This window comes from Neovison vison, chromosome 7, assembly GCF_020171115.1.
Source record: "Neovison vison isolate M4711 chromosome 7, ASM_NN_V1, whole genome shotgun sequence".
NCBI lineage: Eukaryota > Metazoa > Chordata > Mammalia > Carnivora > Mustelidae > Neogale > Neogale vison.
Genome location: NC_058097.1, coordinates 54693738 through 54721398, shown reverse-complemented (window position 1 = coordinate 54721398; position 27661 = coordinate 54693738). Strand labels below are relative to the sequence as shown.

The following is a 27661-nucleotide window of genomic DNA, read 5'->3' as shown; positions in this document are numbered from 1 at the left end:
TGTCCTGGAGAAGCTTTCATTGGTGGTTAGGGCCTGTAGTCAGACAACGTCTGCCCCCAAACCCACTGCTGGGGCCGCATTTTCACTTGTGTGTGTGGTCATCTTCTGCTTTCCCTTGGGCAGGAGTCACTTTGGAGTGGTGGTGGCCTTTGTTAGGGATGTTTGAACACCCACAGCTCCTTGTGGCACTGCTTTAGATAGGATCTGGCCAAGGGCATACTGGAGGGGGCAGGTCTTCAGGGGAATACAGGACAGGGTGCAGGACACCAGCATGGGTCAGCTAAGGGGAGATCTTGCCATCACCCAAAATTCTGGCTTAGGCCAGGGCAGGTCCACAGGAGAGGGTGTGGCATTTATCATACTGATGCCTCTATGCTGTATCTCCGTCGGGCTGTTTGTTGTGTTGTCTCTTAAAGAGTAAGGACTCCGTTTCCTGTTGCCCTTCAAACTCTTCCAGAGCCACCTGCTGATTTTTAAAGTTCCAGTTGTTCAGCTCCACTGATAAAAACTCATGAAATTTGGCTATTCTGGTTTTCAAAGCCAATTTTTATGGAGATTTTTCTTCTCTGTTTGGGTCCCCCAAGCCTGGGTGCCCAGATTGGGGTCTGGTTTTCTCTCTCTGCATCCGTGGTGTGTTCTTTCTCCACCCACCACCCCCCAGACTGTTTCACGGGTCCATTTAGCTTCTGTGTCTCTTCCCTTCCTACCTTCTTTGATGAGTCCTCTTCTTTATATGTAGCTCTGGAGAGTCTGCTCTGCTAGTCTTTGGGTCATTTTCTGGGGATATTTATACTGATGTGGATATTACCTAGGTGTGTCTGTGGGTTGAGGTGAGCTTAGAGTCCTTCTACTCCACTGTCAACCCCCTAGAACTTCTATTTGGTAATTTTTTGATAGTTGCTATTTCTTAGCTAAGGTTTCTTATTTTTTCCTTCATGATAAGGACATTTTTATTTACATTTTAAGCATAATTTATAACAGCTTTTAAAAAATCATTGTCTGGGGGCACCTGGGGGGCTCAGTGGGTTAAGCCGCTGCCTTCGGCTCAGGTTGTTATCTCAGAGTCGTGGGATCGAGCCCCGCATTTTTCCCCCCACCCCTGCCTCCTCTCTGCCTACTTGTGGTATCTGTTAAATAAATAAACAAAATCTTTTTTAAAAAATCGTCTGATTCCCACATCTGGATCATCTTGGCATTGATCTGTTGATCTGTTTTCCCTTGAGAACAGGTCATGTTTTCCAGTTTTTGTTTTCCCAAATATCTAGTAATCTTAAATTATATCTTAGGCATTGTAATTAATCCACTGAGGAAACTGGATTTCATTATGTTCCTCCAGAGTATTTTTTAATTTTATGTTTTAGTGTTCCAAGATTCATTGTTTATGTACCACACCCAGTGCTCCATGTAATATGTTCCCTCCTTAATACCCACCACCAAAGTCATCCATCCCCCACTGCCCTCCCCTCTACAACACTGTTTCTCAGAGTCCACAGTCTCTCATGGTTTGTCTCCCGCTCTGATTTCCCTCCGGAGTATTTTTAAAAATATTTTTATTAGGGGCACCTGGGTGGCTCAGTCATTAAGTGTCTGCCTTCAGCTGGGATCATGATCTCAGGGTCCTGGGATCAAGCCCTGCCTTGGGCTCCCTGCTCAGTGGGAGGCCTGCTTCTCCCTCTTCCACTCCTCCTGCTCGTGTTCCTTCTTTCACTGTGTCTCTGTCAAATAAATAAAATCTTGAAAAAATATTTTTATTAGGCATTTAATTTAGCTGGGCTCAACCAAAGATTTTCTCTTTCCTGTAGGTGGCAGCTCAAATTTTCATTCACTTGTTAGTATTGGTTTGGCTCCTTTAAGGATTCTTTGTCCTTTTTTTTTTTTTTTTTAAGATTTTATTTATTTATTTGACAGAGAGAGATCACAAGTAGGCAGAGAGGCAGGCAGAGGGAGAGGGGGAAGCAGGCTCCCTGCTGAGCAGAGAGCCTGATGTGGGGCTCGATCCCAGGAGCCTGGGATCATGACCCGAGCCAAAAGCAGAGGCTTTAACCCACTGAGCCACCCAGGCGCCCCGTATCTTTTGTCCTTTTATAGCTTAGGAGAGAGCCACACATTTGGGAAATGCTTAGACACAGACTTTGGAGCTTTCTTTCCCTGGCCCTCTTCCAGGGTATACTACCCACCATACTTTCAAACAGCAGTTGTATAGGTTTTGAACCCTTTTGTTGGAAAACTTAGTTTTCCGTGTATGTTTTAGCTGCCCTAAAATAGTGCAGACTGGACTTGCTTTCGGGTAAAAGCTGTAAAAAGTAGGAAACTGACTTATTTTATTTCCTTCTTCTAAGTGTTGACCCATCTCCAGGATCTGCCTGCTTTTGTTCATTCTTCAGTGCCTTTGGATAGTTTTAGTATTTGGTCTAGAATTTATACTTGTTATCTGCTGGAGCTTTGGTGCAATAGCAACTACTTGGTCAGCACATTTAAGATGCTTCTAGCGTTGTCGTATAATTCATATATGGTTACTTTCAGTTACTTGTTTGCGTCTATTTACACCACTGACCAGTGCACTCTGAAGCTGTTTTCCAGCTAGATCATGACAGCTCATGAAATGCTGCACAGATACCTTATTCTAGCAATTGATCAATCTCAAAAGTCTTAAACTTTTTTAAAAAAAAAGCTGAGTGCTGGCATTATTACTGTAATAGCCTTTTCCTGAGAATTGCAGTATTCTTAAATGAGAGATAAAAAGGTAGTGTCAGATACACTTAAGTCACGTCTATCTGAACCACGTACTGTGACCGCTTCATCTTGCGTATATTCCTAACCCAGTTTGCTCTTCTCTGCCTCTTCTACAGATTGAGTGACATGAACACTCTTTAAGTATTTCTTCCTGTGTTAGAGGTTGACATGAGACAGTTGGGGCACTGGGATGTAAACGGAAGTCTGTTCTTTCCAGATACACAGGGAATTAAGGAAATAAAGAGTGAAAAGGGAGTAGGAGTAATGGGTTTTTGGTCCCTATGAATTTTAAGAGTTATTAAAATGAGAATGAAGAGGGTATAAGCTGGAAAAACAGGAGTTGGTGATTGGAATGGATTGTTTGAATCTGAGATTACAGAGGGATTTCCATTTACCTTATTTCGATTCAGTTATATTAACACACAGTGTATCATGAGTTTCCGATGTACGGTTCAGTTGCTCATAGTTGCACATGACGCCCAGTGCTCATTACGTCACATGGTCACACAATTCGTTTATTTTCTTGCTGGCAAGATGTTAGCTCTGGAGCCAAGGGCTGAAGTGCTGTGGAAGACCAGACCACCGGAGACAGAGTAATCAAGGAACTGAGAGGCCAGGGTTTGGAGAATGGATACAATAATCTGCAAGTAGTCTGAAAAGAGTAGTGACAGGGTAACAAGACTGATTCTGGAGATAAAATCAAGGAGCAAGAAAGAATAAAGGGATTGGCAGGTGGCTACATGAAGGAATAGTGGGTAGTTTGTGCTAATTAATGGGGGGAGAGGGAGTCAGTCGTTTGGAAGGGAAAATGGTCAAAGGCTATACACCCTATGTCCAAACCTGGTCATTAGTGCAAGGAGCATGAGGGAAAACAGGAGACCATTTGGAAGAGTTAGAGTCCTTGGTGGGGACAACTTTCTTCATTGAACTTTCTTAATAATTATTAAGAAAGCTTCAATTACAGGTAGAATTTTTTTCCCAGTAAACTGTCCAAGCCTCAGAACAACTGTATCAACTGAAAAGTTGGTAAACTTCCTCCAAACCTTAAAGTCTATACCCACTAGCTCTCTTTTCATTTACATAAAAAAAAATACAGGGGCGCCTGGGTGGCTCAGTTGGTTAAACGCCTGCCTTTGGCTCAGGTCATGATCTCAGAGTCCTGGGATCGAGCCCCACATCAGGCTCCCAGCTTCTCCCTCTGACCTCCCCTCATGCTCTGTCTCTCTCTCAAATAAAGTCTTCTAAAAAATTATATAAATATATAAATTTTAAATTTGACACATTTCAAATATAAAGAAAAATACCAAGAATTAAATAACCATTTACAAGCCATCCAACTTTTGTACATCTATCCAATTTCCACCATGCATTAAACCTCCCCATTCCTGTGACCTGTCTACCCAAAAGAATTTGTCATTAAAGATTAATTTCATGAAAAAAGTACTTATTGTATATTTCTAAGATGAATAAAAAACTAATAAACATGTCTAACGATAGATCTAAATAAAAGAATCAATACTAATAAAAACATATTAGGGTACTTTTGGAACTAGAGTTTCATCTGTATTTAATTCCTTTACCAATTTTTATAAATCACAAGATGGGGAGAGAAGAACCTGCAAGGGAAAGTGTTCAGTGCTAGGACTGCCAGGTCAAAGGGTATTTCGGTATATATTGACCAGCTTATGTCCACTCTTGACAAGAGATGTTGAACACAGAATGCTGCGTTGACGGTAATACATCTAAATTGTTATTTAATGAAATTTCAATAAAAACTCAATGTTTCTTGTTCTACCCTTGGGGGAGGGTGCAGGGGGGTGGAGAAATGGGGGTGTGACAAAATGTCCTTGAAATCTACCAAAGGCGCTGCCTACAGTGGTCTGGATGAAGGACTGTGCACAGAGAAGGCAGTCTGACCTAAGCGTGAAAGGAAATAATGAGAAGAAGCCACTTGCCAACAGTTCGAGTTTACTAAAAAACTTGTCATTAGTCTACTTTTAACACTTTCGAGAGTTACAGTGAAGTCCTACCTTAATGAATTACAGTCCAAAATTTCCAAGCATATAAATTGTAGTATTGTGTTACTAGTTAAAAACAGTATTTTTCAGTCTATAAAGCACTAATGATACTAAATATTATGCTGTACACAAGGGCTGACCTACTACAAAGAACCAGGGCTGGATGGAGGATGGGCCATTCCCACATTCCATCCGAATTTGCAGTACTGTGGCTGGCGGCATGACGTGATCTTCTGTACCTGAACGTTTCCTGAAAGCAATCTCATTAAGGCTACTGGCAAGATTCCTTTTGAGTATATTATTATGAAATCCACGCAGGGGAGTATGAGTTCCCAATACTTGTCCTAATTATAGATTTTCTCCACTTTGTTCAGTAAGTGCTGGGCATCTATCATAAGCCAAGCGCACGTCTACACAGTAGAGATAAAGCAGTGAAAAACCTCACTCCTGATGCGGCGGATACATTGCTCTTGCCATTCATTTCCCCCATCATGATATTTTTGTTCAAGTTCCGCCCCTATTCTTCATTTATAAGGCTTCTTTCCTGGGTAGACTTGGATGAATTTTGAAATTCTTTCCTGAAAATCGGGACATTCAGAATTCTCGTATAAACAGAGTGTACTTATAGGTTTTCTCTTATCTGATGTTTGTAAAGAATTTCTCTCCCAACCGAGTCCTTAAAATAGCACTGTACAGAGCTTACAGGCATGTGAAGATTCCTTGAGGTTTCTGAGTTCTGAAGGAACTTTCCACAGTTCCAGCATGGATTTTCCAGCAGAGAGGAGGATGTGAACTCTAACTGAAGGCTACACCACCCCTAACCCGTCTATAGATTTCCTCCAGTGTGGACTCTCTGGTGATACACAAGATGGGATCTCTGACTGAAGCCTTTACAACAGACGTCACATATGTAAGGCCTTTCCCCGGTGTGGACCCTCTGATGTGTGTGAAAATGCGAGGCCTGACTGAAGCCTTTACCACACTGCTGACATGTATAGGGTTTCTCTCCCGTGTGAACTCTCTGATGAGCACTGAGCCCAGCGCTCCAACTAAATTCTTTCCCACACTCCTCACATTTAAATGGTTTCTCTCCCGTGTGGATGATCTGATGGACTTGAAGATTTGACCTCTGGCTGAAGGCCTTACCACACGTGTCACATTTATACGGTTTCTCTCCGGTGTGGACTCTCTGATGCGCTTGAAGATGGGAGGCCTGACTGAATCGCTTCTGACACGCTTCACACTTGAATGGCTTCTCCCCCGTGTGGACACTCTGATGAGCTTGCAGGTTTGAGGCCTGACTGAAGCCCTTCCCGCACTCCTCACATTTATACGGCTTCTCTCCCGTGTGGACCCTCTGATGGTTGTGGAGATTCAAGCTCCAGTTGAAGCGCTTCCCACACACGTCACATTTGTATGGTTTTTCTCCCGTGTGGACCCTCTGGTGAGCTTGAAAATACGAACTTTGGCTGAAGCCCTTGCCACACACGTTGCATTGAAACGGTTTCTCTCCTGTGTGAACCCTCTGGTGGCTCTGGAAACTGGAGGCTGAACTGAAGCCTTTCCCACACTCTTCGCACTTATACGGCTTCTCGCCGGTGTGGACTCGCTGATGGCTGTGGAGATTAAAGCTCAAACTGAAGCACTTCCCACACTCCTCGCACTTGTACGGTTTCTCCTCCGTGTGGACCCTCTGATGGGTATGAAGATTGGAGCTACAACTGAAGCGCTTCCCGCAGTCTCCACATTTGTACGGTTTCTCTCCGGTGTGGATCCTCTCGTGGGCCTGCAGGTGCGACCTCTGAGTGAAGCCCTTCCCACACACCTCGCACTTGTAGGGCTTCTCTCCCGTGTGAACTCTGCAGTGAATATTCAGGTCAGTGCTCCGACTGAAGCCCTTCCCACAGCTCTCACAGCGGTAGGGTTTCTCTCCCGTGTGGATAGGCAAATGCGCATAAAGATGCGAGGTCTGGTTAAAGCTCTTACCGCACTCAAGGCACGAATAGGGCTTCTCCCCTGTGTGGACCCTCTGGTGAGTCTGCAGGTTTGAGCTCTGGCTGAAACCCTTCCCACACTCGTGACACCAATAGCGTTTCTTTCCTGTGTAGACACTTTGCTGAATGGGAACAGCCGCGCTGTAACCGCTGCCCTTGTCATGTGCGCCGTAAGGGGGGGACTTCTTTCCCGAGTGCGCCTGCCGGTGAAGTTCAAGACTGCGCCCATCGCCGAATGCTTTCTCGCAGTCACTGCAGTGGTAGGTCTGCTGGAGAAGAGGGGACACCTTCCCGCAGTCACCGTTGTGAGCTCTGTCTCTCCTGTGCATGGTGTCGTCATCGTGGCGTGAAATACAGCTGAAAATGTTAACATACGGAGCAAATATACATAGTTGGTTTTTCATCTGAGTCTGCTTACAACTTCGCTGGTAATTCTGTGTTTCGCTGAGATAGATTTTACTCCAAGGATTCTGAACTCTCCCGGCCAGAAATTCTTGGTTTTCAAGTATCTTAGAATGATCCTCCAGAAGGTTCATGAAGCAGCTGTCCTCCACCGAAGCCTGAATGCATATCCCGGCTCCCACCTGGCAGGGGGAGTCACACTGGTCGAAGAACGGAGCACTCTTTCCTTGAATATCTATCCCAGAGTCTTGGTTTTTGGTTAATTTGCTTACAACATGTCTCTTGATTTGCCAACACGAAAGCTCTCCCAGTGACAGGCACCTGATTCCTGCCTCGCGAAGAGTTTCCGCCTCATTTGGATTCCTGCCTCCTGAGAGGAGAGAGAGAGAAAGAATTAGGGACAGGAGAGTGACATGAGCAAGGTGGTGAACTGAGAAGCTTCAGCCCTTGTTCCTGAAAGGAAACATTAAAAACAATCGAGGCTGGCTGAAAAATAAAGATCTACAGCGAATAAGGGACTGTCCAGTAGGGGTAAAAAACCCCACATTTAAAATGGGAGGAGGGGCGCCTGGGTGGCCCAGTGGGTTAGAGCCTCTGCCTTTGGCTCAGGTCATGGTCTCAGGATGCTGGGATCGAGCCCCACATCTGGCTCCCTGCTCAGGGTGGGGAGCCTGCTTCACCCCCCGCCCCCTGTCTGCCTCTCTGCCTACTTGTGATCTCTCTGTCTCAAGTAAATAAATAAAATCCTTTAAATAAATAAATAATGAAAGACTTAAACGTGAGACCGAATCCTAGAGAACGCAGGCAGCAGCTTCTGTGACCTTGGACATAGCAACTTCTTATTAGGCCCGTCTCCAGAAGCAGAAACAAAAGCAAAAATGACTCCTGGGGCTTCACCAGCATAAAGCTTCTGTGCAGTGAAGCAAGCGATCAACAAAACGAAGCGGCAGCCTACAGCGTGGGAGAAGATATCTGCAAATGACCAACCTGATAAAGGGCTAGTGTCCAAAATCTAGAGGGAACTTCTCAAACTCAACATCCAAAAAACAATCCAGTTACAAAATGGGCAGAAGACGTGAATGGACACTCAACATCACTCAGCAGGGAACTACAAATCAGAAGTTACAGGAGATGCCACCTCAGAGCTGTCAGAATGGCTAAGTTTAACAACTCGGAAAGCGACGGATGGTGGCAAGGATGGTCCGGAGAAAGAGGAACCCTCTTACACTCCTGATGGGAATGTAAACTGCCGCAGCCTCTCTGGAAAACCATATGGAGTTTTCCCAAAAGTTAAATGATCCAGCAATTGCACTATTAGGTATCTACCCAAAGGATGCAAAAATAGTGATTCAAAGGGGCACGTACGTCCCAATGTTTATAGCAGCGTTGTCAATAATGCCCAAACTACGGAAAGAGCCCAGATGTCTATCAACTGATGAATGGATAAAGATGATTATATAGGGGCGCCTGGGTGGCTCAGTGGGTTAAGCCTCTGCTTTCGGCTCAGGTCATGATCTCAGGGTCCTGGGATGGAGCCCCATGTCGGACTCTCCGCTCAGCGGTGAGCCTGCTTCCCTTCCTCTCTCTCTGCCTGCCTCTCTGCCTACATGTGATCTCTGTCTGTCAAATAAATAAATAAAAATCTTTAAAAAAATGATTATATGTATAATATATATAACTATATACATAATGTGATTATATATATGAAATCCATATATTATGTATAATTATATATTAATCTATATAATATAGCTCTCACACACAATGTAGTATTACTCAGCCATGAAAAAGATTGAGATCTTGCCATTTGCAACAATGTGAATGCAGCTAGAGTGTATTATGCTAGGTGAAGTCGGAGAAAGACAAATACAGTATGATTTCACTTGTGTGTAATTTAAAAAACAAAACAGATGAACACAGGGAAAGGGAAAAAAGAGGGAGGCAAACTGTAAGAAACTTAACTACGGAGAACAAACTGTGGGTTGATGGAGGGAGGTGGGCAGGTGATGGGTTTAAGGAGGGCACTTGTGATGAGCATAGGATGTTATACGTATGTGTTGAATCACTAAACTCTATATCAGAAACAGTATTACCTTATACATTAACTAACCAGAATTTGAATAAATTGAAACCAAAAAACCCCCACATTATTCAACAATTCCACTTCTCCACTTGATCTTAGCCAAAAGGCAGAGAAGCGATCCACTTCTCAATACATACCAAAATAAAACGAAAGCAGACTATCAGGTATTTGTACACAGATTCTACATATATTAAAAAGGTAAGAGAAGGGGCCCCTGGGTGGCTCAGTGGGTTAAGTCTCTTCCTTTGGCTCAGGTCATGATCCTGGGGTCCTGGGAATGAGCCCTGCTTCGGGCTCTCTGCTCAGCGGGGAGCCTGCTTCCCGCCCCCCTCTCTGCTTCCCTCTTTGCCTACTTATGATCTCTGTCAAATAAGTAAATCTTTTTTTTTTTTTTTTAAAGGTAAGAGAATATAACAAACTTTATGCCAGGGATGTCTGGGTGGCTTAGTTATCTGCCTTTAGCTCAGGTCAGGATCCCAGGGTTCTGGGATCAAGTCCTACATCAGGCTCTCTGCTCAGCAGGGGAGCCTGCTTCTCCCTCTGCCTGCTGCTCCCCCTGCTTGTGCTCTGATAAATAAAATGTTAAAAAAAAATTATGCCAGTAAGCTAAAATGAAATGGGTAAATTTATTTTTTTTTATTTTTTTTTAAAGATTTTATGTATTTATCTGACAGAGAGAAATCACAAGTAGATGGAGAGGCAGAGAGAGAGGGAAGCAGGCTCCCCGCCGAGCAGAGAGCCCGATGCGGGACTCGATCCCAGGACCCTGAGATCATGACCTGAGCCGAAGGCAGCGGCTTAACCCACTGAGCCACCCAGGCGCCCCGAAATGGGTAAATTTCTTGAAAGAGAAAACAAGGCTTATCCAAGAAGGTATAACCTGTACAGCCCTGTATCAATTCATATCTTGGAACTTTGCACAAAGAAAAGTCAGATCCCAGATGGCTTCTTGCATAAAACTGACCAAACATGTAAGGAAGAAATAATAATGACACACAGACTCTTCCAGAAGAGTACGAGTGACTACTTCCCAGTGTATTTTATCAGGCCAGCATTACCCTGACCCCCAAAATCAGACACAGGCATTACAAGAAAAGACAATGACAGACCCATATCCCTCAGGGTCACAGTCACATCGCTTTGCCAACTTAATCCGACGATGTATAAAAGGGCACTAAATCATGAAGGAGTGACTGTTTTAAGAATGGTTGGTTTAACGTTCTAAAATCAGATTAAACCCTTTCCTCTGTAGATCAGGAACAAGGCATAGTCATGGGTTACAACAAACACAAGGAAAAAGTTTGAAATACTGTGAGAGCTACCAAAATGTGACAGAGAAATGAAGCGAGCAAACGCTGTTGGAGAAACAGTGCTGACAGACTTGATGCAGGGTTGCTACAGACCTTCAACATGTAAACCAACCAACCACAATGCCCTGTAAAGGGAGGTTTACCTGTAATCAAAGAGCCCACAGTTACAGGTCTCACCTTTTTTTTCCTTTTTAAAGATTTTATTTATTTATTTAACAGAGATCACAAGTAGGCCGAGAGGCAGGCAGAGAGAGGAGGAAGCAGGCTCCCTACCGAGCAGAGAGCCTGATGCAGCCTGATGCGAGGCTCGATCCCAGGATCCTGGGATCATGACCTGAGCCAAAGGCAGAGGCTTTAACCTACTGAGCCACCCAGGTGCCCAGTTCTCACCTGCTTTTTGAAAGTTGGTGTTACTCACTTCATTTTGACAAAAACCTACATCTGTACTGGCGTTTGCTAACCAGAAGAAATCCAAAGAGGATTTTCACTTTTATGCAAATAGGTGAAAAGTGCAAATCACATTTAGCGCTGGTTTTGCCGCGAGCTGCTGCAGACACAGCGGGCACCCTGAGTGGCGGAGGGCCGGGGCCCTTGGGAGCTCTAAGTGGCCTCTCTGCGCTGGAGCTGCTAGAGCTCGCAGCCGCGTGGCACACCCCTGCTCTACCTCAGCCGACTCTGCGCCTCCGCTAGCAGGATGCGGCCCAGGTAAAAAAAAGCCTAAGAAAGGTCATTTTTGGGGTCTGGGAACAGTCAAAAATTTTCCATAGAAATGACTGGAAATGGCTTCTTCATGCTGTTTTGGTTACAAAAGACTTTTAAAAAAAATTCATGCACATTTCCTACGGCTCCTGCACTGACTGCGCATACTAATCTGGGAAGGACTGACTTCTCTAAGCGGTCCCAGTCAGGACCGTGCTCTGCCTCTCACGGATTCTGGCCATTCTTCAAGGCCCTCAGGGAGATTTTATAATTGCCTTCCTAGAAATCTGGCATATTTCTAGTTAATCCCAAAGAGTTTTCTTTTTCGTCATTGTTGCTGTTATGAGATAAGGTCCTTTTCATCTTACTATTTTCCCCCCATAGGAACCGCCTACTTTTGGAGAGCAGGAGACACCTGTGCGCGAAAAGGCGCTTAACATCATTAAACATCAGGAAAATGCAAACCAAAACCACACAGAGATGCCCCTCATGACTGAGGGGGCATCAAACCGGCAAAACGTTGGAGCGGATGTGGAGGGAAGGGAAGCTTGTGCGCTGCTGGTGGGACTGTAAACTGGGCAGCCAGTACGGAAACCAGTGGGTAGGCTCCTCAAAGCATTTTTCTTTAAAGATTTTGTCGGGGGCCGCCTGGGTGGCTCAGTGGGTTGGGCCGCTGCCTTCGGCTCGGGTCATGATCTCAGGATCCTGGGATCGAGTCCCGCATCGGGCTCTCTGCTCAGCAGGGAGCCTGCTTCCTCCTCTCTCTCTCTCTGCCTGCCTCTCTGCCTACTTGTGATCTCTGTCAAATAAATAATAAAATCTTTAAAAAAAATAAAATAAAGATTTTGTCGGGGAGAGCGTGCATGCGCACACACAAGCAGGGGAGCAGCACGCAGAGGGGGAGGCAGGCTCCCCGCTGAACAGGGAGCCCGACGGGGGACTTGATCTCAGGATCCTGGGATCATGATCTGAGCCAAAGGCAGACGCTTAATGACTAAGCCACAAAGGAGACCCTAATAAAAATATTTTTAAAAATACTCCAGAGGGAAATCAGAGGGGGAGACAAACCAAGACTGTGGACTCTGAGAAACAAACTGAGGGTTTTAGAGAGGAGGGGGTGGGGGATGGGTGAGGCTGGTGGTGGGTATTAAGGAGGGCACGCGTTTCGTGGAGCACCGGGTGTGGGGCCCATACAATGAGTCAGACTGAGCCTCCGGGCGCCCCTCCTCAAAGCGTTTGAAACTAGTACAGGACCCAGCAGTCCACTTTCTGCCTGAAGGAAACAAAATCCGCATGTGGGAGGAAGCTCTGTGCCGCCATCACTGGAGCAGCACTCACGAGAGCTAATGCGCAGAACAAGAGTCCGTCGACGGAGAGAGGCATAAACTGTGTGTAAGCCGGGGGGGGGGGGGGCTTAATATGCAGCCATAAGGAAGCATGAAATCTTGCCACTATGACAACATACATTCACCTCAAGGGCATTGCGCTAAGTGACAACAGACAAATGCTGTATGATCTCTCTCATAGGTAGAAAAACAAAAAACTCGAGAAAATTTTTGGTTACCAAGTTTGGAGGAAATGGATGAAAGGGATCAAAAGGTTCCTACTTCCAGTTATAAGTTAAGTAAGTGCTGAGGTTGTAATGTAATATAATGATGAACAGAGTTAATTAATACTGCTACATGGCATATTTGAAGATTGCTAAGAATGTATATCCTAGAAGTTCTTATCACAAGGGAAAATATTTTTTATGCTCTTTTATAGTTCTCCTCTTTTTAATTTAAAAAAATATTAATGGATTTTATCTAAACTTACTATGTTAGGGGTGCCTGGGTGTCTCAGTGGGTTAAGCCTCTGCCTTTGGCTCAGGTCATGATCTCAGGATCCTGGGATCGAGTCCCACATTGGGCTCTCTGCTCAACAGGGAGCCTGCTTCCTCCTCTCTCTCTGCCTGCCTCTCTGCTTACCTGTGATCTCTGTCTGTCAAATAAATAATCTTTTTAAAAAAATCCAATACTCGTTTATAATAAAAACTCTCAGCAAATTAGGAATATAGAAGAAATTACTCAACTGGCTTAAGGACATCTGTAAAACTCACAGCTAACATCTGAATGGTGAGGAACACAAAGCCTCCCTGCTACAATCAGGAGGAAGGACGTCCTTTCTTAGCACTCTTTTTCAATACTGTACCGTAAGTCCCAGCTAGTGCAAGAAAAGGAAGTAAAAAGGGCACAGAATGCAAAGGAAGAAATAAAACTCATCACTGGTAGATGATACGACTGTCTATGTAGAAACCCCCAAAGAATCAACCAAAAAAAAACTCTTGGAACTAATAATTACAGCGAAGATGTAGGACACAAAACAGGAAAGTATATTGCTCTCATATACACAAGCAATGAACAACTGAAATTTGAAATAAAAATCACATTATCATTTATATTAGCACACTCGAAAGTGAAATATGTAGGTATGAATCTAAAAGATCTAGATGAGAAAAACTAAAGCTTATGAACAAAATTCAGGTAAATTGAAAAATATTCTATGTTTAGTAGAGAAAAATATTCTATAAAAAGACTCAATACTGTCAAGATGTCTTGGGCATCTGGTTGGCTCAGCCTGTTAAGCGCCTTCCACCCAGGTCATGATCCCAGGGTCCAGAGATCAAGCCCTGCATCGGGCTCTCTGCTCAGCAGGAAACCTGCTTTTCCCTCTCCCACTCTCCCTGCTTGTGTTCCCTCTTTCGCTATCTCTCTCTCTCAAATAAATAAATAAAATCTTAAAAAAAATAAAATATAGGCAAAAGATCTGAACAGACACACCACTAGAGAAAATTGATAGCAAACAGGCCCATGAATAGATGTTTGACTCTCTCTCTGTCAAATAAAATCTTAAAAAAAAAAAAGGTGTTTGACATCCTATGTCTTTAGTGAACTACAAATTAAAATGAAACACCACTACACCTGTTAGAAAAGCCAAAATCCCAAACAATGACAACACCATTGCTGGGGAGGCTGTGCAAAATGCACTGCTGCAAAAATGCAAAATGATACAGCCACTGCGGCAGTTTCTTATAGAGCTACAAAAGGAAATTACCCAAATGAGTTGAAAACTTATGTCCACACACAACTCATCACACAGGGCTTTACAGCAGCTCGGAAGCAATCCACTGGATAAACAAACCGGTCCATCGGGACGACAGACTCTACCATCCAGTGCTCAGAAGAGAAGACTTCTCGAGCCTTGAAGGGACTGCGAATTACTAAATGAAAGAGGTGAATCCAGAACAGCTAAAAGCGCTGAGTCCACCTGTCTGATCCCGGGAAAGGCGCACCTGTGCCGACGAATGGCTCGCTGGTTGCGCACAGAGCCCAGGCCGGACGGTGCTGGGAGGGCGGCTAAGTACCATTATAAATCGGAACAAACACACAAAATGCACGATGCCACAAGCGAACACGGGTGCAAACTACAGACACTGGGTGACAATGACATATCCGTGTAGGTTCACCAGTTACAACACACGTAGCACCCTAGTATCAGATGTTGTCAGGAGAAAGAATGCTGTGTGTGTGTGTACGTGCACACACGAGTGTGTGTATGATCTGTGGGAACTCTCTATCTTCTCACGTGCACTGAACCTAAAAGTGGTGTGAAAAAGAAAATCTGTTTAAAAATGTCTACACACACACATACAGACACACACCAGTGAAAACAATGAACAAAAGGTAACCTACATGCCCACTACATGATCCACCACTCCTTTCCTTACTCCTAACCAAGAAAACTGAGGCCTATGGCAATACATCCAGGCATATAAGAACATTTGGGATCTTCACCTATAAGAGCCCAAGCCAGAAACAAACATCCACTAACAGGTGAATGAATAAACCAGAGTATATCACACCAGAATACGACTTAGAAATAAAAAGGAATGAATCGCTGACAGATGCAACAACACAGGTGCTTCTAAGCTTATACCGAATTATGAGGCAACTGAAAAAAAATATTGTATGATTCCATTTATTAAAAAAAAATTTTTTTTAAGGGGCGCCTGGGTGGCTCAGCGGGTTAAAGCCTCTGCCTTTGGCTCAGGTCATGATCCCAGAGTTCTGGGATCGAGCCCCGCATCGGGCTCTCTGCTCAGCAGGGAGCCTGCTTCCTGCTCTCTCCCTCTCTCTCTCTGCCTGCCTCTCCGCCTACTTGTGATTTCTGTCAAATAAATAAATAAAATCTTTAAAAAAAATTTTTTTTAAATTCAAAGTAATGGAGAGGGGCAAGAAGTAGATGTGCAGTTGCCTGGGGATGGTGTGGGATGAGAGGGAGAGATTACAAATGGGAATGAGAATTTTATACAACTTTAAAGACTTGTTTTGCTTTAGAGTGCTTCCCAAATGAACCCCCCTTCCAGATCAGACAGGAAAAAGCCAAAGCTGTTGAGGGCCAGGGAGCAGGAAACTTAGGGCAGAAATTCTGGAAGCCAGAGAGCCATAGGAGTAAGACTAATCTGAATGTGAGTTCCTCCCAAATCCGTGACTGATCATTAATGGCACAAGGTAAAACCTGTGAGTTTGATTTTCTCTTTCTTTAAATTATTTTTTTTTTAATTTGACACAGAGAAAGAGATCACAAGTAGGCAGAGTGGGGTAGTAATTTGCAGTCCCTTCAAGGCTCGAGAAGTCTTCTCTTCTGAACACTGGATGGTAGAGTCCGTCGTCCCGATGGACCGGTTTGTTTATCCAGTGGATTGCTTCCGAGCTGCTGTAAAGCCCTGTGTGATGAGTTGTGTGTGGACACAAGTTTTCAACTCATTTGGGTAATTTCCTTTTGTAGATCTATAAGAAACTGCTGCAGTGGCTGTATCATTTTGCATTTTTGCAGCAGTGCATTTTGCACAGCCTCCCCAGCAATGGTGTTGTCATTGTTTGGGATTTTGGCTTTTCTAACAGGTGTAGTGGTGTTTCATTTTAATTTGTAGTTCACTAAAGACATAGGATGTCAAACACCTTTTTTTTATTTTTTAAGATTTTATTTTTACAGATTTTTGGATTATTTGCTCCAGCTCTTTGAAAAATACCGGTGGAATTTTGATCGGAATGGCATTAAACTATTGAAAATAGAACTACCGTATGACCCAGCAACTGCACTACTGGGTATTTACCCCAAAGACAGAGATGTAGTTAAAGGGGCAACTGCACCCCAGTGTTCACAGGAGTAATGTCCACAGCTGCCAAACTGTGGAAGGAGAGGAGATGCCCTTCAACAGACGAATGGATAAAGAAGATGTGGTCCCTGGGGCACCTGGGTGGCTCAGTGGGTTAAGCCTCTGCCTTTGCCTCAAGTCATGACCTCAGGGTTCTGGGATCAAGCCCCGCATAGGGCTTTCTGCTCCGCAGGGAGCCTACTCCCCACCACCACCTGTCTTTCTGCCTGCCTGTGATCTATCTGTCAAATAAATAAATAAATAAACTCTTTATGCTGAGTGAAATAAGTCAAGCAGAGAGAGTCAATTATCATATGGTTTCACTTATTTGTGGAGCATAACAAATATCATGGAGGACAAGGGGAGATGGAGAGGAGAAGGGAGTGAGGGAAATTGGAAGGGGAGGTGAACCATGAGAGACTATGGACTCTGAAAAACAATCTGAGGGGTTTGAAGGGGCGGGGGGAGGTGGGAGGTTGGGGGAACCAGGTAGTGGGTATTGGAGAGGGCACGGATTGCATGGAGCACTGGATATGGTGCAAAAACAATGAATACTGTTACGCTGAAAATAAATTTTATAAATTTAAATAAATAAATAAATAAATACATAAAATCTTAAAAAAAAAAAAAAAAGAAGAAGATGTGGCCCAGACACACAATGGAGTATTCCTCAGCCGTCAGAAAGGATGAATACGCAGCATTTGCATCGACATGGATGGAACTGAAGGAGATTATGCTGAGTGAGATAAGTCAAGCAGAGAAAGAATTATCCTATGGTTTCCACTCATATGTGGAACACATGGAATAGCACAGAGGATCATAGGGGAAGGGAGGGAAAACTGAATAGGAAGAAATCAGAGAGGGAGACAAACCATGAGGCCTCTGGGAAACACTAAGGTTACAGAAGGGAGGGGAGCGAGGGATGGGGTAATCAGATGATGGGTACTGGGGGGGCATGACAAAGGAGGCATGATTACAAAATGGGGAAAAGATAGTCTCTTGAGTAACTGGTGCTGGGAAAACTGGACCAATTTCTTAGCCCATTCACAAAAATACACTCAAAGTGGTTTAAAGACCTAAGTGTGAGACTGGAAACCATAAAAATCCTAGAAAAGATCACAGGCAGTAACCTCTCTGACTTTGGCCTCGGCAACATTTTTCTAGATCTATCTCCTCAGGCAAAGAAAACAGAAGCACGAATACTACGGGGGCTACATCAAAATAGAAAGCTTCCAGCAAAGGAAACCATCAATGAAGTAAAAAGGCAACCGAGTGAATACAAGATATTTGCACGATACCTCGGATAAGGGGTTAATATCCAAAATACATAAAGAACTTCTATAACTCAACACCTAAAAACTAAATAATCCAATTAAAAAATGGGAAGAAACCTGAACAGACATTTTTCGAAAGAAGACCTAAAGATGGTCAAGAGACCCATGAAAAGATGCCTAACATCACTCCTCAAGAAAATGCAAATCAAAACCATAATGAGATACCACCTCATCCCTGTTAGAGTACCCAGAATCAGAAAGACAAGAAATAATAAGTTTTGGTGAGAATGTGGAGCAAAAGGAAACCTTGTGTATTGTTGGTGGGAATGTAAATTTTTGCAGCCACCATGGAAAACAGTAGGAAGGTTCCTCAAAAAATTAGAAATAGAATTACCACATCAACTAGTAATTGCACTAGTGGATATTTACCAAAAGAAAATGAAACACATGAAAGCCAGCATTACCCTGATCCCCAAACCAGGCAAAGACCCTACCAAAAAGGAGAATTTCAGACCAATATCACTGATGAATATGGATGCTAAGATTCTCAACAAGATCCTAGCAAACAGGATCCAACAGCACATTAAAAAGATTATCCACCATGACCAGGTGGGATTCATCCCTGGGCTACAAGGATGGTTCAACATTCGCAAATCAATCAGTGTGATACAACAAATTAATATGAGAAGAGAGAAGAACCACATGGTCCTCTCAATCGATGCAGAAAAAGCATTTGACAAAATCCAGCATCCGTTCCTGATTAAAATGCTTCAAAGTATAGGGATAGAGGGAACATTCCTGAACTTCATCAAATCTATCTATGAAAGACCCACAGCAAATGTCATCCTCAATGGGAAAAAAGCTTGCAGCCTTCCCGTTGAGATCAGGAACATGACAAGGATGCCCACTCTCACCACTCTTGTTCAACATAGTATTAGAAGTCCTAGCAACAGCAATCAGACAACAAAGAGAAATAAAAGGTATCCAAATTGGTAATGAAGAAGTCAAACTCTCTCTCTTCGCAGATGACGTGATTCTTTATATGGAAAACCCAAAAGACTCCACCCCCAAACTACTAGAACTCATACAGCAATTCAGCAACGTGGCAGGATACAAAGTCAGTGTACAGAAATCAGTGGCTTTCTTATATACTAAAAATGAAAATGCAGAAAGGAAAATTAGAGAATCAATTCCATTTACTATAGCACCAAGAACCATAAGATACCTGGGAATAAACCTAACCAAAGAGGTAAAGGATCTGTACTTGAGGAACTACAGAACACTCATGAAAGAAATTGAAGAAGACACAAAAAGATGGAAGACCATTCCATGCTCTTAGATCGGAAGAATAAACATTGTTAAAATGTCTATACTGCCTAGAGCGATCTATACTTTTAATGCTATTCTGATCAAAATTCCACCAGTATTTTTCAAAGAGCTGGAGCAAATAATCCTAAAATTTGTATGGAATCAGAAGAGACCCCGAATCACTAAGGAAATGTTGAAAAACAAAAATAAAACAGGGGGCATCACGCGACCTGATTTCAAGCTTTACTACAAAGCTGTCATCACCAAGACAGCATGGTACTGGCATAAAAACAGACACATAGATCAGTGGAACAGAGTAGAGAGCCCAGATATGGACCCTCAACTCTATGGGAAAATAATCTTCGACAAAACAGGAAAAAATAAACAGTGGAAAAAAGACAGCCTCTCCAATAAATGGTGCTGGGAAAACTGGACAGCTATATGTAGAAGAATGAAACTCGACCATTCTCTTACACTGTACACAAAGATAAACTCAAAATGGATAAAAGACCTCAATGTGAGACAGGAATCCATCAGAATCCTAGAGAAGAACATAGGCAGTAATCTCTTCAATATCAGCCACAGCAACTTCTTTCAAGATATGTCTCCAAAGGCAAAGGAAACAAAAGCGAAAATAAACTTTTGGGACTTCATCAAAATTAAAAGCTTCTGCACAGCAAAGGAAACAGTCAAGAAAACAAAGAGGCAACCCACGGAATGGGAGAAGATATTTGCAAATGACAGTACAGACAAAAGGTTGATATCCAGGATCTATAATGAACTCCTCAAACTCAACACACACAAAACAGACAATCATATCAAAAAATGGGCAGAAGATATGAACAGACACTTCTCCAATAAAGACATACAAATGGCTAGCAGACACATGAAAAAATGTTCATCATCACTAGCCCTCAGGGAAATTCAAATTAAAACCACATTGAGATATCACCTTACACCAGTTAGAATGGCCAAAATTAGCAAGACAGGAAACAACATGTGTTGGAGGGGATGTGGAGAAAGGGGAACCCTCTTACACTGTTGGTGGGAATGCAAGTTGGTGCAGCCTCTTTGGAGAACAGTGTGGAGATTCCTCAAGAAATTAAAAATACAACTTCCCTATGACCCCGCCATTGCACTACTGGGTATTTACCCCAAAGGTACAGATGTAGTGAAAAGAAGGGCTATCTGTACCCCAGTGTTTATAGCAACAATGGCCATGGTCGCCAAACTGTGGAAAGAACCAAGATGCCCTTCAATGGACAAATGGATAAGGAAGATGTGGTCCATATACACATCTGCCTCCATCAGAAAGGACAAATACCCAACTTTTGTAGCAACGTGGACGGGACTGGAAGAGATTATGCTGAGTGAAATAAGTCAAGCAGAGAGTCAATTATCATATGGTTTCACTTATTTGTGGAGCATAACAAATAGCATGGAGGACAAGGGGTGTTAGAGAGGAGAAGGGAGTTGGGGGAAATTGGAAGGGGAGGTGAACTATGAGAGACTATGGACTCTGAAAAACAATCTGAGGGGTTTGAAGTGGTGGGGGTGGGTGGGAGGTTGGGATACCAGGCGGTGGGTATTATAGAGGGCACGGATTGCATGGAGCACTGGGTGTGGTGAAAAAATAATGAATACTGTTTTTTTGAAAATAAATAAATCAATTTAATTTAAAAAAATTGTTCATAGAGGATATGATTTGAAAAATCCTAAAGGTTCCAGACAAAAACTGTTTAATAAATGAATTCAGCAAAGTAGGAAGGAACAAAGTCATGCACAAAATCAGTTGCATTTCTACATATAAACAACGAAAATTCTAAAAGGAAATTAAGAAAATAATTCCATATATAATAGTGCCAAAGAGAACAAAATGCTTGAGAATTAACTTAACCAAGGAGGTGAAAGACATATACACTGAAAACTACAACACTGATCAATTAAAAATATAGGAAAATGGAACGACAGCTCAAGTTCATGGATTGGAAGGTTTAATATTGTTAGGAAATCATACTGAATGGAGCACTGGCTGTTATTTAAACAATGAATCATGGAACACTACCTCAAAAACTAATGATGTACTGTATGGTACTAACACAATAAAAAAATAAAAATGATTTCATTTCTATTGGGTAAAAAAAAAAAAGATATCAATGCTACTCAAAAGGATCTACAAATTCAATGCAATCTCTATCAAAATTCTAATAATACAAAAACAGAAAAACCCATCCTGAAATTCCCCGAGTCACCAAAACAACGTTTAAAAAAGAAAAAAGTTGTTTTGTTTCCTACCTCCCATAGCCCCCCACCCTGCCTCTCAAATTCCTCATATCAGAGAGATCAAACGAATTAAGATGGACGGGGGAAGGAGACAAACCATAAGACACTCTTAATCTCACAAAACAAACTGAGGGTTACTGGAGCGTGAAGGGGTAGCGATAGCGTGGATAGGGGATGGACATCGGGGAGGGTATGTGCTGTGGTGAGTGCTATGAAATGTGTAAGCCTGACAATTCACAGACCTGTAGCCCTGGGGCAAATAATACATTATATGTTAATAAAAAGAAAAGAAAAGAAAAGAAAAAAGAAAAGAAGACGTTGGAGGCAGTTACTTCCTGATTTCAAAACTTATTATAACGTTGCAGTAGTCAAAACAGCAGTGTACTGGTGTAAACACATACAGACCAAGGGAACAGTCTAGAGAGCTCAGAACTAAACCATCACATACACAGTCAAATGGTTTTTGACAAGTGTGCCAAGGCCATTCAAGGGGAAAAGGACAGTCTTTTCAATAAATGGTGCTAGAAAAATTGGATAATCACACGTCAAAGAATGAAGTCAGACCATTCCTTATTCCATTTTCAAAAATTACTTCAAAATGCATTAAAGATCTAAAGGATCTAAAACTATAAAACTCCCAGGAGAAAACATAGGACAAAAGTTTCATGATATTGGAGTTAACAATGATTTCTTGGATAGGACTCCAAAGCCACAGGGAATAAAAGAAAGACAAATTTGAAAATTTCATGAAAATTAAAAATTCTTAATGATCAAAAGACACTATCAATAGAGAAAAAGGCCACACACAGAATGAGAAAATATTTGCAAATCATATATCCAGTTAGTAAGGGATTAGTATTCAGAATACAGAGAACTCCTAAAACTCAACAGAAAACAAACATGACTCAAAAATGGACAAAAGACTTGCCCAGACATTTCTCTGAAGAAGATGTACAAATGGCTAACAGGCACATGAAAAGATGCTCAGTTTCACTAATTATTAGAGAAATGCACATCAAAACAAGATACCATTTGGTACCCACTAGTTGTTAAAAAACAACAACCCACACGAAACAGCAAGTGTAAGGATGAGAAGTGTATGTCCCAATAAACTGGGACATTGTTGGTGGGAACACAAAATAGTGTAACTATTATGAAAAACAGTATGGCGGGGGCGCCTGGGTGGCTCAGTGGGTTAAGCCGCTGCCTTCGGCTCAGGTCATGATCCCAGGGTCCTGGGATCGAGTCCCGCATCGGGATCTCTGCTCAGCGGGGAGCCTGCTTCCTCCTCTCTCTCTCTGCCTGCCTCTCTGCCTACTTGTGATCTCTCTCTGTCAAATAAATAAATAAATTCTTAAAAAAAAAAAAAAAGAAAAAAAAAGAAAAACAGTATGGCGATTCCTCAAAAATTAAAAATAGAATTACCAAACGAGGGGTGCCTGGATGGCTCAGTTGGTTAAGCATCTGCCTTCAGCTCAGCTCATGATCTCAGGGTCATGGGCTCCAACCCCATGTTGGGCTCCCTGCTCAGCGGGGAGTCTGCTTCTCCCTCTCCCACTGCCCCTCCCGCCCCCAACCCCGCTCGTGCATGCTCTCTCTATCTCTCAAATATAATAAAAAAACATTACCATACAATCCAGCATTTCTAGTCTCGGTATCCACACAAAAAATGGAAAGCATGGACCTGAACAGATACTTGTACACCCCTGTTCACGGCAGCATTATTCACCATAACCAAATGGTACAAACCATCCAAACGTCCAACAAAAGATGAAGAAAATGTGATCTGTACATACAGTGAACTATTATTCAGCCATAAAAAAGAAGGAAATTCTAACATACGACACCATCAACCTTGAAGACATTACACTAAAAGAGAAAAACCAGACACTAACGGCCAACACTGCATGACTCCACTCACGTGGGGTACTTGCAAGGGTCAAATGCATAGACACGGAAAGGAGAGCAGTGGTTACTAGGAACTGGGATAAGGAGAGAACAGGGAGTCACTGCCTGATGTGTAGAGTGCAGTCTGGGATGACGGAAATGTTCTGGAGATGGACAGCGTTGACAGTTATGCAACAACAGGAACGTACTTAATGCAGCCAGCTAAAATAAATTCTATGTTATGTATATTTTACCACAATTTCAAAATCCTATATGCTAGTCAGTCTGGTGGTGTAGTGCTTACACACAATTAAAGCAAGTCAAGGGAATGGAGTGTGATGGGAGATGGCATTTTAAGCGGTGGTCAGACAAGGCCTTGGAAGAAAGGACTTCTCAGTGACATAAGTAAGAAAGCCAGAGTGACTGGATGTGTACAGGCTGGCAGCATTCCAGCCAGAGAAGAGAAGGAAAACAGTCCTGATGTAGAGCGTATCTGTGTTGTCTGAGGCCCAAGTCAGGTTGGCAAAGCAGTGGGGGGGCGGGAAGGGACGACTGGAGAAAAATGCAGAATGCGTGTTGAAGCTGGGGGATGAGCACACACCACAGGGCCTTCCAGGCCCCTAGAACACTTTGGTTTTGGTTTTTTTAGATTGTATTTTTTGAGAGAGAGAGAGAGCAAGACAGAGAGCACAAGTAGGGTGAGGGGCAAAGGGAGAGGCAGACTCCCTACTGAGCACGGAGCCAAGGTGAGACTCAATCCTGAGACTCCAGGATCATGACCTGAGCTGGAGAAGCACTTAACTGACTGAGCCACCCAGGCACCTGTTTTTGTTTTTTTGTTGGTTTTTTTGGTTTGTTTTTGTTTTTGTTTTGAGAGAGAACACACAGGCGGGGGCAGAGGGGCAGAGAGAACCTCAAAAAGACTCTGAACTGAGTGCAGGGCCTGACGCAGGGCTCACTCTCCCGACCCTGAGATCAGGACCTGGGCCCAAACAAGAGGTGGATGCTTCAATGACCGCCCCCCAGGCACCACGAGCACTTCCACTTTTACTCTGAGTGAAGGCAGAAGCCTGTGGAGGGTCTGAAACAGATGAGTGACGTGCTATGATTCTTGTTTTCAAAGGCTCTCTCTGGCTGCCGTGCGAAGACCATCCAGAACAGAGGCAGAACAATGGGGCTGTCACCTACAGTGACCCCAGCCACATAGTTCTTATCCGAGTGCCTACCTCTTTCAGTGCGGATCTCCTTCATGCAAAGCTTCTCCTCCTCTCTCTCCAACTGGGATATCATATCTGGTTTGGAGGATGAATGCCCTATGAAATGATAAGATAAAAGTGGAAAACATTAAGGGCAAAAGTACTAAAAAAATTTTGGCTCTGATTTAATAACATAATATGGCTCTGCCTCTCCCCAAGGCAGCATTTATCACTTTCCTATCACCACCCACAATAAGTAATACACTTGGTATCATTAGAAGTATATCACTACCATACAAATTCTCGAAGTAAGTGATCCAATGAACTGTTTCTTATTCTTTCTCACTTTTGTTTTTTTGGAGAGGAAGTCAGGGCAGAGGGGGGAGAGAGAATCTCAAGCAGACTCTGGGCTGAGTGCAGAGCCCCATGCGGGATTCCATCTCACGACCCTGAGATCATGACCTGAGCCAAAATCAAAGTCAGATGCATACCCAACTGAGGGTCCCCCAGCACCCCTAAAGTGAACTGTTTCTAACCAAGGTCTGTTTCTGTTGCATCCTTCCCAGTCTGACACCTCTCCCTGGAAACCACTTGCTCTGACCCCTGCCGAATGCACGGACGTGTGCCATTCTAAGTAACAGCTCTGATGCTATTACTCTGTTCTGTAAGTATTCAGTAAGACTGCTGATTCAATTTGCTAAATTAGTTCCCTGACCCACCAGTAGATCATGATCAATGAATTTAAAAAAGATAGAAGAAATACAGATCCAGGTAAAGACAAGCTTAACTGTCCATTTACAGTTCATTTACACAAGACAATACCTGCCTTGGAATAAAGACTAGAAATGTCTTGTCTCTGTGCTCCAAAGGGACTAGAAAACTCTGGTGTCTGAGGAGTCCTGAAGCCTTGAACTGGTCGGCAGAGGCCAGGGATGCCACTAAACATCCTAAAATGCACAGGAGACTCCTCAAAACAAAGAACCATCTGCCTCCAACGTCAGGAGAAACCCTGCTTGAGGGGAAGAGTTCAAGAAGGATCCTATCCTCACCCACAGAGACCAGGTTCCTGAAGTTCTCCAGCATCACGTCACGGTACAGCTTCCTCTGGGTGGAATCCAGCAGCCCCAGCTCCTCCTCACTGAAGACCACTGCCACATCCTTGAACGTCACCGCCTCCTACAACAACAAGCACACGCAGACTCAATCTCACAGTGGACACTGGCAGCAGGGCCGCGCTGAGGAGGGGGAGGAGCTATGGGGATGTTGTTCCACACTGTGTGGGATCGGAGCAACTCTTCTTAGTGGTAGTCTCTCCCCTTCCACGAGCACACCAAAAATGCAAGGGTCCCGGGGGGAGGAGAAGGAAAGAGAAGAAAAACAAAAACCACCAGTGTACAAGCAACATGGTGCCCTCCATACAGTTACGTCTCTAGAACAGTCATGGTCAAATCGTATCACACACATTTTAGAATTTGACCGACAGTGCCAAATTTTCTAAGAAATTTGTCAGAAATGTTGCATGAATTTGTTTCAACAGTATTTAATAGAGGCCGTCTCCTTCTCTCACTGGGCAGTCCTACTACTTCGTCCACGTGTGCCCATCCAACAGGCCTTCAGCACCCCGCCGGGCAGGTGCACAGTTCATTCTCTGGGATCTCAGGTGCACGCCCTATCTGTCAAATGCAGAATTCAGTGTCAAGGTTAAGAGCCTTGTTCTGGAGACTACATGCCTCTAAGGCTCTGTCCATTACTGACTTTGGGACCGTGGTCAAGTCACCTAACTTCTCAATACTTGAATGTCTTTATCTGTGTGATAGTCTACATCATAAGGATCAAATGAGAATATATAAAGGACTTAGGACAGCATCTAATGTGCATTAAGTACTCAACAAATGTCAGCTGTCACTCTTACTGCTACCATCATTGTTCCTGGTTGCATAATATTCTGTAAAAATGGTGATCTAGAATATATTTAATGATTCCAAGAAATGAATAGCTTTTCTACATTATTAATAATGCTGCAGAAAACATTTTTACACAGATCTCAGCCAACTGTCCTGTTATTTCCCTAGGATAAGTTCCAAGAAGTGGCAATTGCACTGTTGAAAAATAGGCACCTTTATTTTGCTAATATAATGACAATTTTCCCAATGAACTCTTCCTGTAAGAGAACAGAAGTATCCCTGATTCTCTATCTTCTGACCAAAATTAGACATTATCTTATTTCTAAAATTTTGGGTAATTTGATAAGTGATCAAACTTTAAAAAAAGATTTCCACTTATTTCATTTTTTTAATTTTTAAAGAAGATTTATTTGAGGGATGGGGGAGAGGGAGAGTGAGAGAGAGAGTGTGCAAGAGGGGCAGGGCAGATGGAGAGGGAAAGAATCTCAAGCAGACTCTGTGCTGAGTGTGGAACCCGATTCAGGGCTTGATCTCACAAACCTGAGATCATGACCTGAGCTGAAACCGAGAGTCGGACACTCAACCAAGTGAGCCACCCAGGTGCCCTCCACATACTTAATTTAAAAAAAAAAAAACTGTCTTTCAACATAGCATGTCAACTATACACAAATAATTTTTTAAGATATTTATTTACTTATTTGTTTATTATTTAACGGAGAGATCACCAGTAGGCAGAGAGGCAGACAGAGAGAGAGGGAAGCAGGCTCCCTGCTGAGCAGAGAGCCCGATGCAGGGCTCGATCCCAGAAGCCTGAGATTATGACCTGAGCCAAAGGCAGAGGCTTAACCCACTGAGCCACCCAGGAGCCCCAATACACAAATAATTTTTTTTAAGATTTTGTTTATTTATTTGACAGAGAGAGATCACAAGTAGGCAGAGAGGCAGGCAGAGAGAGAGAGAGGAGGAAGCAGGCTCCCCGCTGAGCAGAGAGCCCGATGCGGGACTCGATCCCAGGACCCTGAGATTATGACCTGAGCCGAAGGCAGCGGCTTAACCCACTGAGCCACCCAGGTGCCCCAATACACAAATAATTTTTAAAATATCTTTTGATTTTTTTATATATTACCCTTTTGTTTCCTTTGCTCATAATCCTATAGATCTTATAGAGTATCTTATAGATCAGTAAAATTTGTACTGAGAATATTAAGCCTTTTTCCTAGTGTGTATAAATTCCCACGTTCACTGACCCGCCCACTGGCTCCTGTTTCCTATTATGTACACCAACTTCTTCTGTATAGAAATAAAAATTATCTCAATGCTAGCTAGAGTTCTGAGCATCTACACACTAAACAACGAGCTGATACATCTGACAG

The 27661-nt window shown here is 43.2% G+C and overlaps 1 protein-coding gene across 1 annotated transcript in view; it reads right to left on the bottom strand.

Annotated features, from left to right (window-relative positions):
- Positions 1-4684: 4684 nt before the first annotated feature.
- ZNF235 (zinc finger protein 235) overlaps positions 4685-27661 on the bottom strand; it is a 31018-nt gene continuing 8041 nt past the window's right edge. Inside the window, exons 2-4 of the mRNA XM_044257185.1 lie at positions 25434-25560; positions 24415-24501; positions 4685-7517 (exon numbers count right to left, since the gene is read on the bottom strand). Coding sequence (XP_044113120.1) covers positions 5578-7517; positions 24415-24501; positions 25434-25560 — 2154 coding nt within the window. The 3' untranslated portion in view covers positions 4685-5577. The remainder of the gene's footprint in view (positions 7518-24414; positions 24502-25433; positions 25561-27661) is intronic.